General features: G+C 39.0%; 1 protein-coding gene across 1 annotated transcript in view; it reads left to right on the top strand.

Moving 5' to 3' along the window:
- Cep128 (centrosomal protein 128) overlaps nt 1-17,442 on the top strand; it is a 358,487-nt gene that overhangs the window by 296,367 nt on the left and 44,678 nt on the right. The window contains exon 21 of the mRNA XM_041658366.1: nt 8,238-8,261. Coding sequence (XP_041514300.1) covers nt 8,238-8,261 — 24 coding nt within the window. The remainder of the gene's footprint in view (nt 1-8,237; nt 8,262-17,442) is intronic.

The following is a 17,442-nucleotide window of genomic DNA, read 5'->3' on the forward strand; positions in this document are numbered from 1 at the left end:
GTCTCGATTTCTCTCAGCTGCAGTCCCTCTGACATGTAGCACTGAGAAGTAGGCACACACAGGAACACATGTGGGGAATGTGGTATCGAAAGGTGTGCAGTTGTCTGATATGTTTCCTTCAGTGTCGAGTAAATAACTCTGTGTATAAAATAGGATGCAGATTATCGGGACTGCACAGGGATGGGCCATTTAATCATCAAGTGGACTGTGTGGTTGTGCCATTTAAGATTCAACTGTGTGGCACACAGGACAGGTAAGGATATGGCTATAATTCAGTCCTCAGGTGGAAGAGGCTTGGGCCAAAGGGTCCTATAATGGTTTTCTTGTGATAATTTTCTTCCAAGAAGTCTTGGAGATATGTGTGTTTGAGGGAAATAAAGGAGATGTGATATTTAGGGTTTCCTTGGGCCAGCTTCCTTTAGAGGCCGTCCAGTGCATATCTCTCTTCTACCCGCAAACACAAGCCTACTCTATTATTTTTCTACACATTCTCCATGACACGGTCCTCTTCCTAACCATGGCATCATCACCACTGCGGTATGACTGCTCCGAAGCCTGAGCAAACATGTGGCTAACCCCACAGCCTGGAGACCTGTACTCTATTTTTTAAAGTGTGAATCCCTGGGAAAATTATGATGTGTTGATTTCTGAGTTGCTGGCATTCTTCCTCTACTACCCAACTGCTGTTCTTACGTCTCTCTCTGGGAATAGTCAATCTTAGAAATCAAACAACTTTCATTTACATTGCCCCAGACACCACCATAGGCTATATTTTATCTGCTGATAATTTTCACTTGTACTGTATCCCAGATGCCTCACAATGACCAAAATGCCTTTGTTTCCTGCTAGTGGTCATTTCAATGTGGAATTGGAAACTCCTAGGAGAACAATAATTCCATCTTCTACCTTCATTTTTTTTCCTTAAGGTACATTTTGTAGACACATGCCTACATAACCCATTAGTTTGAATCTTAAAGGAGGAATCTTGAAATGACCCCTGCTTTGAAAAGATTGCTTCTTGATTTTTAAATAGAGTGAAGAAACCTAACTTTGGTGCTAGTTTCATAGAATTAAGTGCTAGAATTTATAGCATCTTGAAGCAACCCCCTCCATTTCTTTTCTGACTGTACTTTCCAAAATCTAGAGGCAAATCTACACAGCTTCATTTATCTTCCCTATTTGCTTTCTCCACTCCATAAACCATCACCCAGGCCCTTCTGTATTTCCCTATACAGTAGATTCGAAATTACATGGCATCCTTGTGAGACTACAGTGCCACCCTCTCTGGAACAGACAGCTGATTTGTCTTGATCAGTAATGACCTCATAACAAGCAAAACCATGAACCCAAGTGCTAATCTGAGAGCACAACAGAAGGCAGGCACAGAAGCCAGCTGCAGGCTCAGTAATACCCTACCCAAGAGAATGTACCAGAAACGTGGAAAAGACACTTTGAGTCTGTTTGTAAATTCTGTGATTGTCTCTGCATCTCAGACACTTGCCACACCAGGCCATATGATAAGGAATATTCTTAGATACTAGTCTAGGCCAGGATTTGACATGTCCCTTTAGATTGGCTTCTCTTGGCAAGTGTAAGTTGTCATTTAGTGACAGCATTTTAAGATGAAACTTTCACTTGTAGTTTTTTTCATTTCTTTCATTGGTTCTAATTTGTTGTTTTGGACCCTGAAGTAGCTTAATTTAGAAAAAAAAAGCATGTAGCAGCTATTAAAATACTCATAGTATCTAGTGTAATGAGGTAACAGTAAATAGTAGTACCTATGATGGGTAAATTGAAAATTGAATGGCTGGTACATCAGTGCAAACTTCCCTGATATCATCCATCCTCAAGAAAGTCAAGAGTAACTGTGCTTGACTACTGAAAGGAGCATGCAATTTTATATATAGATCATAATTGTGTATATATAAATATATATATTCAGAACCAATTTATGCCATATTGTAAATGTTTTTTATGTCGCTGTGTTGAAATTTTGGATTTTTTTAAACCTTCATTTTATTTCACTTTATTTGAAATCCCTTTAGGAAATGCTTATCTTGTTAGTGATAGTCAATAAAAGCTTTGTTCTTCCTTTCTTTGTACTACCTTGACATTTGGGAAAGAATGTGTTTGAGGTTATTTCTACTTTTTTTTTAGTTAATAAACTATGACTGACTATTAAATGCGACTATTTGCTATGAGGAAATGCCTAGAAGGAAAAATGTATATACTATATACCACTTGCATTTTGTTCCATTCATATATCCTTTGTTAAAGACATATCACATACAGTATGATTGCCCACTAGATAGAACTGACATTGGGCCTGGGTGAGATAGATGGCTCAGTTGGCAATGTGCTCTCTGTGCAAGCTTAGGGACCTGATTTCCATCCCCACTTACAAAACTGAACATTTTAGTATATGAGTGTAATCAAAGGGATGAGGAGCTGGAGAGAGGAGGATCTTTCAGGCTTACTGGCTGGTTAATGTAGCCAAGTTATGAGTTCAGATTCAGTGATACCATAACTTAAAAACTAAGGTGGAATGTGATTGAAGAAGACACCCAACACTGACTCCTGATTTCCGCATGTGCACATACAGGCACACATCTACATATTCTCTCCACATGTGCACATACAGGCACACGTCTACATATTCTCTCCACATGTGCACACACAGGCACACATCTACATATTCTCTCCACATGTGCACACAGGCACATGTCTACATATTCTCTCCACATGTGCATACACAGGCACACGTCTACATATTCTCTCCACATGTGCACACACAGGCACACGTCTGCATATTCTCTCCACATGTGCACACACAGGCACACGTCTGCATAGACTCTCCACATGTGCACACACAGGCACACGTCTGCATAGACTCTCCACATGTGCACACACAGGCACACGTCTGCATATTCTCTCCACATGTGCACACACAGGCACACACCTGCATATTCTCTCCACATGTGCACACACAGGCACACATCTGCATAGACTCTCCACATGTGCACACACAGGCACACGTCTGCATAGTCTCTCCACATGTGCACACACAGGCACACGTCTGCATATTCTCTCCACATGTGCACACACAGGCACACATGTACTTGTACTCACAGAAGATTTGGTGCTGGCAAGAGGAGCGGTCTTTGGGGTGAAACTGAGTAGTTACCCTTCTGGAACAGGCTATGTTCATTTAGTGGGAATGTGTCCTTACTGTTGGATTATCCTTTTGAAAACTCTTAGCCATCATAATCCTTCTTTCTTTTTTTTTTTTTAATTTTCGAGACAGGGTTTCTCCGTAGCTTTTGGTTCCTGTCCTGGAACTAGCTCTTGTAGACCAGGCTGGCCTCAAACTCACAGAGATCCGACTGCCTCTGCCTCCTGAGTGCTGGGATTAAAGGCGTGTGCCACCACCGCCCGGCTATAATCCTTCTTTCTAAAGAGGATTACAAAATTCTTTTACTTGAAAAGCTTTGACCTGTAAAAAGCAGATTCATCTTTTGTTTGTATGCCAGTGCTGTTTTTCTCCTATGTTTATAGTACTTCTACAGGTCTTCTCTGATTGTGTGTGATTCTGTGATGAGGGCATGAGAGTTCTTCAACTGTCCTTTTCTACAGCAAAATAATTTTTGTTATTTTAATCTGTAAGCTTCTAATTTATCTGTTAAATGTGATAGCTAATTTAATGTGTCTAATTGATTGGTTCAGCTGATTCAAGTGAACTGTTAGTGATCTGCCATTCAGATACCAGTGATCCATTTCACGCTCATTTCCAACCTGGCCGACAATCCTTTCCCATCTGCAGGGATGTTAATGAATTTGCCTCGGTACATTCCTGAATCCTAATGCACACTCCATTGCAACCATCAGTAAATGAATATTTATGGTTCACGGCAGAGCATTCACCTCATCCTAAAATGTTAAAATACATTTTAACAGTATACATACTGTAAGCTTCCTCCCAACTATAGCTCTGCCTACATGGCTTGTCAAACCCAGAATAAATTAGAATACAGTGTCTAGCTGCATTATTCTCACTAGATAGTTTATGATGGCTACGTGTGAGAATAATTGTTAACCCTGCACATTTAAGCCAGTGACTGTCCAGCTCCATGGGAATCCTGTATATATTAAAATCATTATTTTTTTCCACTGTAGATGTTTCTGAAACTTTGCCTTATAATTAAAGAGTGGTAGAAATGAATTATTTAATCACAAAAAATCCCAGTGATAACACTGTAGACCTTATCCTCCCTAAACTTTGTTTCTTCAAAATATTTGAAGGAACTTTTTCCTTTAATTTCTATTTTGATATTGTTTAATCTTGTATTCCCCTCAGAAATTCATATATTTGCTTCTGCATTAGTCTTAATTGTGTCCTTATTCCTGGTGTTAATTATCCAGAAACATTTCTTTAAAGAGAAGTAGATTTGTTTAATAGAGTAATTTATTTGTATGCTACTCCTATATCTTATTTTAGATGTTTTTATATGAAGTAATAACTGGAAGTTCTTAGATAACTTTGGAGATTCTGCCATTGTCTTAAGAGCATAAGAAATTATGTGTATAAGTCTGTTATATTTAATGTCCATTTTCCTTAGAAGATTTATTTTCAGCTAATGTTCAAATCTATGACTGTAAAGATAAAGACATTTATCCTAATACATCACCTAAAATAACTTGGTTACCATGACAGTATCTTCATTACTATGGAGGTTGCCTTCCCTCTCTGAGCCTTCAACCTTAACTACGCCTTTAATGTTACTATGCTTTTCAAGGTTTAGACTTGAAAATAAGGACTTTATTTAAAGGGTGTTGATTCTATATGGAGCCTGAAGATAAAATTTATGGAAATAAAATTTGGCAGTTCAAACAGAAAAAGAAAGAATGCCAATTCATCAGTGAAGGTCTTACTAGAGAAATTGGTTACATTTGTGGCCAGTTATGGTTTTCTACATTCATAAGTTTTTAAATCACCTTAATTAATAAAGATAATTGTTTTGGCTTTCTTATCTCTTACAATTGAGACTTTAAAGCTATGTGGTTTAGATCACGCTCACTGGTGGGAACAATGACATTATCTGCTCTTATTAGCTGCTGCTGTTGTTGACAACCTGAATTAATACAATTTAGGTTAATAAGAACCTCCTATTTCTTTAATGTCCTCATTTAACAAATCCAGTTCCATTTTATGTATTTGTGTGTGGGTAGGATCACTCCCGTAAATGTCTCAGGATAACACCTAGGAATTGACTGTCTCATTCTACCCTGTGTTTCCCAGATCAAACTTTGGATCAGACTTATTGGCAAGCACTACCCATAAACCACCTCACAGGCTCCTCCTGGCTTTTTATTTATGTTTCATTTTCCATTGCACCCTGATTCCATTACCACTAAAGAAGAAAGTAAGCTGTAGGCAAGTAGGCATTAGTAGGCCACAGTAGAGGTAGTGCTTATTGGCTTTTATGTTTTAAACAGATGGTGTAATTTAACTGTTTTTTTTTTGTCCGTAGTTCTATAGAGTAGTCTCATGTTTACAAGTCATACAAATATTTAGAGAGAATTCAGATATATAGCATAAATCAGTTTATCGTTGCCATCAGTGTGATAAGGCTGTAAGCAGATGGATAGAATTCAGGCATAGCATAAATCAGAATGATATCTTTGCCATAAATGTGATAAAAAATTAAAGCAGATGGGAATTAAGCTCTTCTGTTTTGATATTCTTCTGTTTTCACATTATATGAATTTTCTTATTTCAAGCCAGTTACATGTGTTTTCTTACAATATAGTAACCTTAAACATCTTCAGCCCACAGAGCATGGTATGGGGAATCTTCAAGTTCATGAAAGGGTTTAGATATTCGAATTCCCTATGCAGTGGTTTATCTAAGGTGGCCATGGCCACTCTCTGCTCAGTCTGCACAGGACAGTGACGCATTGCTGACTGGTGACGCTCCAGGTTTGCTATGACTCGGAAGCCTATAGTAGCAGCAGAATAGAGACTCTTTCAGGTGCCATATGTGTTTGAGATCACACTCAAACATGAAATGTCACAAGTCACCATGGAATATTGATTTATGAGAATTATGGTGGCACGGGGAAGTCCTACCAAGTATACCAATAAAAGGTAATTAAACAAATTACGTTGCTTAGCAGCCAGCTTTGGGTTGTGTTCCATAGTGTATGGTGCTGATATGCTAACTTGTGCCCGCATAGCCAAATGTGTGGAGCCAACTTATAGAATTTCTCCAAGAAAAGCCCTCAGTTTCTGGTGAGCTGAAAGAATGTAAGTGAATCTATTTAAAGAAAAGGATTCCCAATTCCATAGATTTCCTCTAGTTGCCCAAAATGGTAGAAGAGCAACACATGGCCTTGTCCCCTGGAATAATCTGACATTCCATCTTGACCTTCTGACTTAACTTCCTCTCAAATCCAGTTTTTAAACTTGGTGAATATGTCCAGTTTCCCCATTTAACCTCTAGAAAGTTGTGAGAATAGTTATCGAGTTCAAAACTATTTTCTTCAATCATTTGTCTTGTTAAAGAATGTTGTCTCAGACTCCTTTAAAACCAGCATTTCTGTAAACTAGATTCTGTGGTTACTCTGTAGCGTAAACTGTATAGCAGGGCCTTCGGCTTCATAGAAATCTTTATCATTCAATATTTGTACATGACCTTTAACTGTTTAAGTTAAATCTAATTTTTACTAGCTCACCCACTTCATTGTTTGCCTAATGAGACTAGTGTGTGTGCTAGTGTCCTCTGCACGCCACTGCTACCACCCGGCTGTGATTCGTGTGTTCACATTTATCTCACACTCACATATTCTTTTTTTTCAATTGAGAAAAGGAAAAAAAGTTTCAGCCTCCTCCCAGCCTCCCATTTCCCTCCCCTTCCTCCCACTCTTCCCCTCCCTCCACTCCTCTCCCCCTCCCTCTCCAGTCCAAAGAGCAGTCAGGGTTCCCTGCCCTGTGGAATGTCCAAGGTCTGCCCCCCTCACCCAGGTCTAGGAAGGTGAACATCCAAACTGGCTAGGCTCCCACAAAGCCAGAACATGAAGTAAAATCAAAACCCCGTGCCATTGTCCTTGGCTTCTCATCAGCCCTCATTGTTCGCCATGTTCAGAGAGTCCGGTTTTATCCCATGCTTTTTCAGTCACAGTCCAGCTGGCTTCGGTGAGTTCCCAATAGATCAGCCCCACTGTCTCAGTGGGTGGGTGCACCCCTCGTGGTCCTGACTTCCTTGCTCATCTTCTCCCTCCTTCTGCTCCTCATTGGGACCTTGGGAGCTCAGTCCAGTGCTCCAGTGTGGGTCTCTGTCTCTATCTCCATCCATCGCCAGCTGAAGGTTCTATGGTGATATGCAAGATATTCGTCAGTATTGCTATAGGATAGGGTCATTTCAGGTTCCCTATCCTCAGCTGCCCAAGAAACTAACTGGGAACATCGCCTTGGGCTCCTGGGAGCCACTCTAGGTTCAAGTCTCTTGCCAACCCTAAGGTGGCTCCCTTAACTAAGAATTGTGCTTCCATGCTCCCCTATCCAACCTTCCTTTATCGCAATCACCCTGTTTCCCCAAGTTCCCCCCATCCTACGCTGTGGTAAAAAACAATGACTTCTCGAATTTTGCATGCAAATGGATGGAAATAGAAAACACTATCCTGAGTGAGGTAACCCAGACCCAAAAATGATGAACATGGGATGTACTCACTCATAATTGGTTTCTAGCCATAAATAAGGGTCACAGAGTCTACAATTGGTGAACCTAAAGAAGCTAAGTAAGAAGGTGAACCAAAGGAAAAACATATAGTTATCCTTTTGGCTATGGGAAGTAGACAAAATTGCCGGGGAGAAAATTGGGATCTTGGGGGTGGGGTGGGATGGGGGTAAGGGGAGATAGGGAGACACTCACATATTCTTAAGGGGATAATTTTAGCAGTACAGTGGAGATATGAGCTATTCTTCTCAGTAACTGGATCTGAATTTGTCACATTTTCTATTAAGTTTAACCCTGAGGTCCTATCCATTGGTAGATACCATAAGAAAAGGTATTGTAGTTCTTTCCTGCCTGTTTTTCTGTTGCTGAGATCATTTGAGTATGGACTTTTAATTTTTGTATTTTTAAAATAATACTTTGCTAATAGCAGTTAGACAGAAAAACCTGCAAACAAAGTCAGCTTACAGATTTGCTTTAATAATTCTGTATTATGCTTCATTTGCAGGACCGTGTAAATGCATTAGAAACGGTAAGTAGGACATTTTCCTTCTTGTATCAGAATTACTGCTCTCTGATGTGGATTTCAGAGCCCACCAAAGGAAGCAGTTCCAGAAAGTATTTCTAGAACTACTGCTAAGATTGAGAGCAGGGAAGGCGCTAAAATGTGTCTAAAAGGTATGTGGCCATAGACTTCCTGGTGAAACCTCTCAAAAGGGAAGTGTGAATGCGTGGAGACTGCAGCTGTCTCGGGATGGGCAAGCGATGACCAACTACTCTGGAAAAGAGGGGCAGTGTGAAAATGACCCATGCCTTGCCTGCCTTTTCTGCATTCCACCATCACTGGAAATGCTGGTTAGCAAGCATTTTTGAAGTCCAAGTTTTTAACATATTGTTTTTAGTTTTTACCATTGTCCAAAGAGAATGATAAAAACTAGTCAGCCTTTTTCTACCAATCTTACTTGAAGACATCTACTATTGGGGAATGGTTTTAAGTATCTAGCTGTAAACACTGCCTGGTTGCATTTATTTATTAGAAAAATGATTAATTTTTAACTATGAGAGAAACAAACATATCTACAGTTGAACAACATAGATGAAGTACAGCATTGTAACCCACTGTGCTGTGGTCATCATAAAAGAGGCTTATGTTATAACTTCAAATGAAAACTAACTCAAGAAGCAAACTCCCATGACTTCAGTGATATTCTCTACATACCTAAGACACAGCAGAGTGGGAGAACCCACAGCAGGCACTTGCCAGATATGAATTACGTTTTGTGAGTATGATTTTTTTGCCTACCAGGTTTAGAAATTATGGTTGTTTTGCTTTGGTAAGTATTTCTGCACAGTAACATGTGAATCAGAATTAGAGGCATACAAGGTTCGCGGTGTAAACTCCAGCGCTCAGTTATTTGCCTGGCATGTGCAGGACTCTGGATTCCATCTCCAGCACCACATTCAATAAAGGGGAAAGTAGAGAAACAGTAGAATAAACTATAGTACTACTTTATGGCAAAATATTATGCAGCAATAAAAAGACATATTTAAAGAAGTAATGATGTAAAAAAAAAAAGTAAAGTAAAAATCGCTGTGTTGTTATGGGGGGAAAGTATAGCAATGTATAAACTTTGATACAAATACTAGATATGCATATTTTTGCATTAAACAGTCATTAAGAGATTACACAAAATATTAACAGTGTCTTGGGAACAGTGGTGATTTTTCTTTGGGTAAATTTTTAATGTACAGGGAGGAATGAAACTCCTTTAAGCAATAAAGCTAGTAAGAAAAGTCTGAGCTGAACTTTATGAAAGAGAAATAAAGGAGTCTGTTTTTATAAAGTAACACTGTCCAGACTTGGGAATTTCTTCCTCCGGTTTAACTCTCAAAAAGTTCACTCACCGTCCCCCTTCCAGTGTGGTACCACTAGAGGCAAACAGTGTCTGCCTTTTCCTCTGCATTTTTACTTAGTTTTAGGAGTGTCTTGCCAACAAGCTTATGACTTAAATATTCTCTTTAAAACAGGAGAAAAATGGCAATGTGTGTATTTGGAGACACACTGAGAGCACAAAATACCATCCATACATGTCTAGAAAGATGCATCTTCCTTGACTCTGCATCTGTAAAATTTTGGGCAAGTCTTGATACCAGAGAAGGAAAAACCTTAGAAAAAATAGAAAAGCCTAGTATTGGGTTGCCATTATCATTGTGATCATGTGTTAACTGTGTTTTTTTTAATATCAGAATTTTGTCGGTGTGATATTCAAAATGACAGGTTACATCAAGACAAAATCTATATTGTTTCCTTGTATTTGTTGATCTTTTTCTATACCTAACATATTTTTCTATTGAAGTATCATTCAGTAGAATCTTAAAGACCTTTTCCTAGGTGTTCCCTGGAACCTAAGTTAAAAATCAAAAGTCATCATGAGAAAAATAAAAATGATTAAATGGACTGTGGTTGGTATGGTAACAGTTTTCTCAAAAATAATTATCATAAGTAAAACCATAAAAATTAAAATACTTGATGATAGTGTTAGTGCTCAAATATTATGAAGTCCTTTGACTTCATATGGCATTATAAGAAGCGGAATTTAATTCACTAGGTGGGCTCCTCAACTGATAAAGTATTTTATAGTTCATAAAATCAAATATGCTGAAAGCAGTTTGAATCATTTATTATTCTCTCGTAATTCAGACTCTAGAGGAAGGCACATATTGGTGTCTCCCACTTGGCTCTGGTTCTGAAGGTCACAGAAGGAGTCACATGCAGGGTGTGTGCTGTGTGGCAGCAGATGTCACTTTGCAGCTCATCATTCCCTTGGGGGTACTAATGATTGGTTAGTTTAGGTGTTCAGGTAGTTTTAATACCTAAAAGCAATATGTTTCTTTTTTTATTTATTTTATTGAGCTCTACATTTTTCTCTGCTCTCCTCTCTTCCTCCCCCTCCCCGTCAACCCTCTGCAGTGTGTTTCTTTATCATCCCGTGATGTCATTTGACAGTTGCCACCATTGAACTCTGCTTGTGTGTTCATTCTTCCTCTTTCCTCTCATTCACTGTCAGACAAGCTCCTTGGATTTCAAATTATGCCTTATTTGTAAATGAATCCCCAATATCTGTCAAAAGCTCATATACATGGTAGGCATTAAGAAAATATGTGTTGAATGGAAAATGTTGAAAACTCTCTCTTACTCTTGTACAAGACTGTACATAGCAAACTAAGTATAAATAGTATCAGTCCAGTAGTTAAGGAAAAATTTTTCCAGAAGTATGTTAATTAATTTCTGGGTTTTTCCATATGGTACCATATACTATTTAAGGTTTTACTGAGCACAAACCATTTTCCTGGTTTACCTGGAGTTTTCCTTAAAAGAAAACCTCTTCAACCAAAATGCAGCAAGTTGATTCCCCAAATAAAAAGAAATGATTAGCTGAAGAAAACTCTGGATGAAAATCCTCTGCTCATAGGCAGGGGAAATATGAGACCTTTGTCTTTTCTGGGCACTCTCAAGGTGCTGTGTTGTCAGGTGGAGGAGAGGTGTCACTTGAGTATCAATGAGTGCTGCTGGGAGGTAAGTGGACTGCTCAGAGCCCTCCGGTGGGAGTGCTCTGTTACAAAGAAAAGATGGGTAGGATAAATGAGAGCAGCATTGTGTCTGGGAGCATCACAAAAATGACAGGTTTTGTAGTCTGAAGACATGAGGAGGAGGAGAGAATTATCTGTGACATATGAAGAGTTTGGTAGTGTCATGCAGAAAGAGCCAGAGGAGGCATTCCAGATAAAGGATGTAATGGAAACGAGCATAGGGTTTGTCACGCTAATACTTTAAAGACAGTTGAGATCATGATTCTCCTGTGATGATAAAATGAGCTTCTGTGAAATTTGCTTATTTAACTGCTTAATGATGGCATGAACAGCATGTTATAACTAATTCAAAGGAACAAAGAACTGTGGGGGGGGCAGAAAAAAGGGACCGAGGGGGTGGGTCCTGATGTGAACTGGCTTCTTCCCTAGTAGAAAATAAAAGCAATTGAAACTAGCCAAAATGAATCATCTGTTAATGGGACTCATTTTCTGTCAGTGTCTACAACTGGGAATTGTACAAACTCAATGGCAGTGCCATGTGTAGGCCAAGTGTTGTGATCTGGTAGGGTCAGAAAATCACTAAGGGTGTGCTCAGCAGAAACTACTGAAACACCTGACTTTTGTTTTCTTTCAGAAGCTTTCATATTTTCTCAGGGTAGAGTCATTACAGTCTTCAACATAGGTAACAGCTTATTAGTGGTGATAGTTAGCAGTCTGGGTCTATGAAATGCAAACTTTGGGCTTGATCTGTTGTGACACCGGAGGTACAAGTGGCTTCCTTTTGAGAACCAGTTTCTACTGGTTGGCACTGGATGCTGAGACTTGGGAGGAATTCTAGGTTTTCCTTGGGGATGAATGTTGGGAGCCAAAGAGTTGTAAACTTTCTTTTATTCCATAGAGAGCTGTTAATGGCTTCTGTGCCCTTGCCTGTGTTTTGAACTGCAGTGTAAAGACATAGGGTATAGTCTTCCTGCCCCTGACAGAGCGCTGTGGTGAGTGAGAGACTGTATATAAAGGTGGGAAGGGCACCTTGGATGAAAACCGGCTTTGGAAATACACTTGAAAAAATGAAGGAATGGGAGCTCTCAATTGACGTCACTGTTCTGAGAAAGGACTAACACACTAAGTAAGTGGAAGCTAGAGCCCAGGGAAGGCGAGAAACAAGTGAGAAAGTAAGGAAATAAAGGAGAATTTACAGCATTTCAACTTGGATCATTTTTCAAGTATTTTATAAATCTCTCTTTATTGTTGTTTTATGAATGAATACGTTGATACTTTAGATTCTCACATTCTGTTATTGAAACTTGGCATGACTTAAGCAGCCCAGACATCCCATCCCATATAATAGTGTGGAATCATTAAGATAAAGTTCATTTTCAGTAGCAGGCCAAGCCTAGTGAGTAATTGGCAGAATGGTGCCATGGCTGAGTCTCAGAGCCCAGGCTCCTCCCTTTGCCCTGCCGGCCTCCATGCGTTCTGCCTTGTCCACCTGTGCTCATTATGACTGCATTATAAATAGTAAAAGGAAAATTGGGAGATAAAAGAATGTATCATTCACCAGGAAGTGAACGCACCTTCAACCCAGCACTTGGGAGCCAGAGGCAGGTGGATCTCTCTGAATTGGAGGCCAGCATGGTCTACAAGAGTTTGGACTGTTACACAAAGAAACACTGTCCCGAAAACCAAAAAAAAAAAAAAAAAAGAAGAAAGAAAGAAAAAAAGAAAAAGAATGTATAATTCTTTCAATGGTATTGGAAAGTTGTATCATATATACATATGTCATTTCATATACCTGCCTATGCCATACATAGCTCTAAGGTTAAAAAATAACTGTACATTCCAAGCATCCCACAATTTAAAACATAAATTGTAGTGGGAATTGTTAAATGTATAGAATGGGATGATAATCATGTGTTTAAGTATGCCAGCTTGGCAGAAATGATGCTTCGTGAGAAATTTAAGTACTTAGATACTTACATAAAAAAAGAGATGAAATCCAAATTAATATGAAAAAGATAATAAATGCAGAGAAATCACAGAAAAATAAAAACATAGGAAAGAAGTAAAAATTAATTTACTGTGAAGAAACAGTCATACAGTGAGCTGGCGAAGTGACTTCGGTGACTTTGCCTGATGATGTGCTCTGACCAGCCTGCCTTGGTGCGAGTGACCATTGTTACTCCTCGTGAAGACACGAGCCCAGAAGCTGGAGTGTTGTGTAAGCTATAACCAGAATATCAGGGAAGGTGACCAAGTTCCTAAAAATGTAATTCCTAGAGCTAAGAATAAATTTACTAAATAGGCCAGTGACTGAGTTCTAAAATGATGTTTAATTCAGTCTTAATGAAAAATTGCTTCCAAAGAGTTCGCAAGCCAGAATAATTTTATGTTAAACTTTTCAAGTGTTGCAGAAAGAGTTAAGTTTCATGAAAACTTTCCCTGAGTCTAGGAAAAAAGGCAGATGCACAGCTCATGTTATAAGCCGCATGATTTTATTGCAAAGCCAGACAGAGTGTAAATAAAGAAAATTGGTGTCTTTTCAATTATTACCATGTATACAAAATTAATGGACCAAATTATTAGAAAAATAAATTTTTAATGTTTTATATACAGCTTTATTTAAAAAGCATAACCATGAATAAACTGAAGTTATTCCTGGAATATGGGTTGGTTTAGCATCAGAAAATTCACCAATGTAATTCACCATACTGATAGATTAGTTAGGGCTCCTTAAGATGTTCATCTTTAATAGTAATTAGGGGAATGATAATGAAAACTACCCAGAATTGTCACTTTCATTAGCTGGTACATATATATATTATAGCCATGTTTTCTGTCCATGGTGTCTTTTACCAAAAACAAGGAGAATTGAAACATGTTATCAGAACCTAGGGTTTTTTGGTCTTATTTTGTTTTTACTTCAAAATGATTATTGCCACCTCCAACAGTGATGTCCAAAGACAACTAGTGAGGGTATGACTTCCTGGTGGGGTACTATGCTCCCCTGGACATTCCAGGCTCTTCCAAAGAATTTCAGGCACAAACAGTATAAAGACAACTGCATTTCCCAGCCTCAGCTCTGCATACGCTCTTCTTACACTGTGCTGCTTGAACAGGCTGCCCTAGCTCTCAGAAAGCCTCCTTCCTGACAGCAAGGGCTTCGGGCACTTAAGAGTGCCAACGGAGAAGTGTTCAGTAAGCATCTCTCATAGACCTCCCAAACCAGAAACTGAATGCTTAGTAACCACCTGGCAGTCCTTCGGTTCATCTGATGCTTTCTAGACCTTTGCTTTCAATGAGGTCAAACAGGAATTTAATCAAACTGATAAATCAACATAATTAATTTTGGACGACAGATCCAAATCTGTCACAATTTAATAATTGTCATAAAAATAGTCAAGAAAATAAGGTGGATATGTGAACACTACTTTTGTTTGTTTGTTTGTTTGTTTGTTGTTTTGTTTTTTTGAGACAGGGTTTCTCTGTATAATGGTTCTAGCTGTTCTGGAACTAGCGCTTGTAGATCAGGTGGCCTTGAACTAACAGAGATCTGCTGGACTTGCCTACCGAATGCTGTGATCAGTACCGCCCGGTTCCGTGTATGTTTATGTGAACAAAATTCCTCACTGATTAAATCTATGGAAACAAACTAAAAAGAAATACAGTGGAACCCTGACTTAGTGAAACAGAATCAGCCTGCAATCCTGAACACTCAGGCTAATTAAATACAGTGACAGTCACTATTCTCATTCCATCAATGATACACTTTGGTTTCTTTCTTTCTTTCTTTCTTTCTTTCTTTCTTTCTTTCTTTCCTCCTTTCCTTTCCTCCCTCCCTCCCTCCCTCCCTCCTTCCTTCCTTCCTTCCTATTGTCCTTCCTTCCTTTCTTTTTTTGCTAATATTTCATAAAAAATGTTTTATTTTTCTTAAAGTTTCTTAATTAGAATAATAATAATGTATGTAGAGTTTGTAGAGTTATGTAGAGTTTGTGGTCATCAGAAATTTTACAGTGCAGTTGTTCTCTATGTTTGTATTGGTATGTTTTTAATGAAAAGTATGACAGAGTAACAAATATATTAGTTTAGGACTATAAGAAAAAATGTTAGGAATATAAAGGGAAGGGGCAGTGACAAAATTAGTGTTTTTCATGTTTTCTTTTAAAATTGTTTTTAGCCTTTGAAAATTTCCTGAGTACATGTTGAGCACACCTTTCAAATGAGCGTGTCTGTCATCCCACCTACCTTCACTTCCCTCCTTCAGCACCCCTAGGCCCCAGCACATCTCCCTTTTCACTCTGCCTTTACTGTTTTTATGAAAATATTAAAACCACCGAGTCCAATTCATGTTGCCCATGTATGCATGGGTGTGGGTCCGTCCACTGAGCTTAAGCAATACCAGTGGCTAGAACCTGAAAGAAAAGTACTATCCTGCGCAAGCAGCTCTCAGCTGCCAATGGCTCCTCAGCTAGGGGTGGAAGCCTTGGGTTGCCCTCCCCCATCATACTGGAGTTTTAACTGGTTTGATCTGGTGCAATTAACCACCTGCTGTGTGCTCTTGATAGTGTACTAGCCACATCAGGGCCAGAAGACTGCATTCACAGCACACGTCCCCATCCTCTTTCCCTTCCATCTTTCCCTTCCCTCTTCCAGTGTTCTCTGTGTCTCAAATGGTAGAGATGCTCTGTATGTACTTGAGAACTCAGTCAAAATCCCGTATGCTGAGCACTTAGTCCTGTTATGCTTCTCTCCACTGACTGATGCCCACTGCAAGAGACTCTTCTGACGAAGCTTGAGAGCAGCGTTAAGTCTATGGGTGTGAACAAAATCTTTAGAATGCAGTTTGACTGGATAGCCATTTAGCAAAGTAGCAGGAATAGGCTCCTTTCTAGGACCTGCAGTCTCTCTAGCCATAGGCTTTGGAGCAGGTTTACAGTATCAGGCACGATATCCCTGCTATAAAGTAGATTTCATATCCAGTAAGAAAAAGGTTGGGTACCCTCATACACATCGTGCCACTATGGCACAAGTCGGCACATCTTGCCTGCTGGGTCTGTGCTGTAGCTTGCAGGATATGCAGGATACAGTGATGCATAAAACCACTGACGTCTTCTCTTTCTTTGCGACCTGCATAGTGCTTTCCAGGACTGTGAAACTGGTCAGCAGGGACAGTTCACAGTTGATCTCTCTGTGTTCTACAGCCCAAGTTATATTCAGCAATAGAATCTTAGCATCTACTTATAGTGGCAACCAAGAGGATGGATGGCAATAGCTGGGGTTTGGGGTTTCTAGGACCTCCCTGACTACTAGCTGGTAGAGAGGAAATGGTGCCTGACTCTGTGATTGTCATTTAAGAAACTATCTTTTGGGACATCCTTGTCCCCTGTGTCCACCTATGCAGTGTGACTCTGTTCAAATTCATAGTTTTCAATTATGTTTTATTAGTTTATAAACTAGTGGGTTTTCAGAAGGAAAAGGTCTCGTCTTTCTTTATTTTGTGTAACTTCCAACTTTTTCATTTCTCCCACTATCATACATTAATTACACATAATAATAGGTTTCATTATGGTGTTTCCAGACGTATACTTGCCATATTTTAATAATTTATCCCATTAACCTCTCATCTTCCTCCCACTATGTCTGATCCCCTTCCTTATTCTAGCCACTTTCTACTCTCAGATTTTTAAAAATGCAATATATTCTGATCACAATTTCCCCTTATTCATCTCCTTCCAGATCCTCCCCAAGTCCCCACTGGTCCAACTCCACACTTTCTTGTCTTTAGAAAACAAACAGGCAAATAAAAAAATAAAATAGAATAAAACAAACAAGTAGAAGGAATAAAACCAAACAAAGAAAATGCACAAGAAGCAAATACAGATGCAGAGACACACAAAAACCCATTAAAATTCAAAATCAGAAGCCATAATATATAAATAAAAAACTAGTAAGATTTTTTTTAAGAAGTGCCCAGACAAACCACTGTGAGACCAAAAAATAAAAAAGTAAAAATAAACAAATAAGAAAGCAAGAAAGGACAAAGGAAAAGGAAAAAAATTTTTCAAATTATTGAGTTCATTTAGTGTTGGCCATCTGTTGCTGGGTATGAGGCTTGCTCTGAAGTA

This window comes from Microtus oregoni, unplaced genomic scaffold, assembly GCF_018167655.1.
Source record: "Microtus oregoni isolate MIOR12 unplaced genomic scaffold, Mior012 000009F_ref0000495, whole genome shotgun sequence".
In the NCBI taxonomy this organism is placed as follows: Eukaryota; Metazoa; Chordata; class Mammalia; order Rodentia; family Cricetidae; genus Microtus; species Microtus oregoni.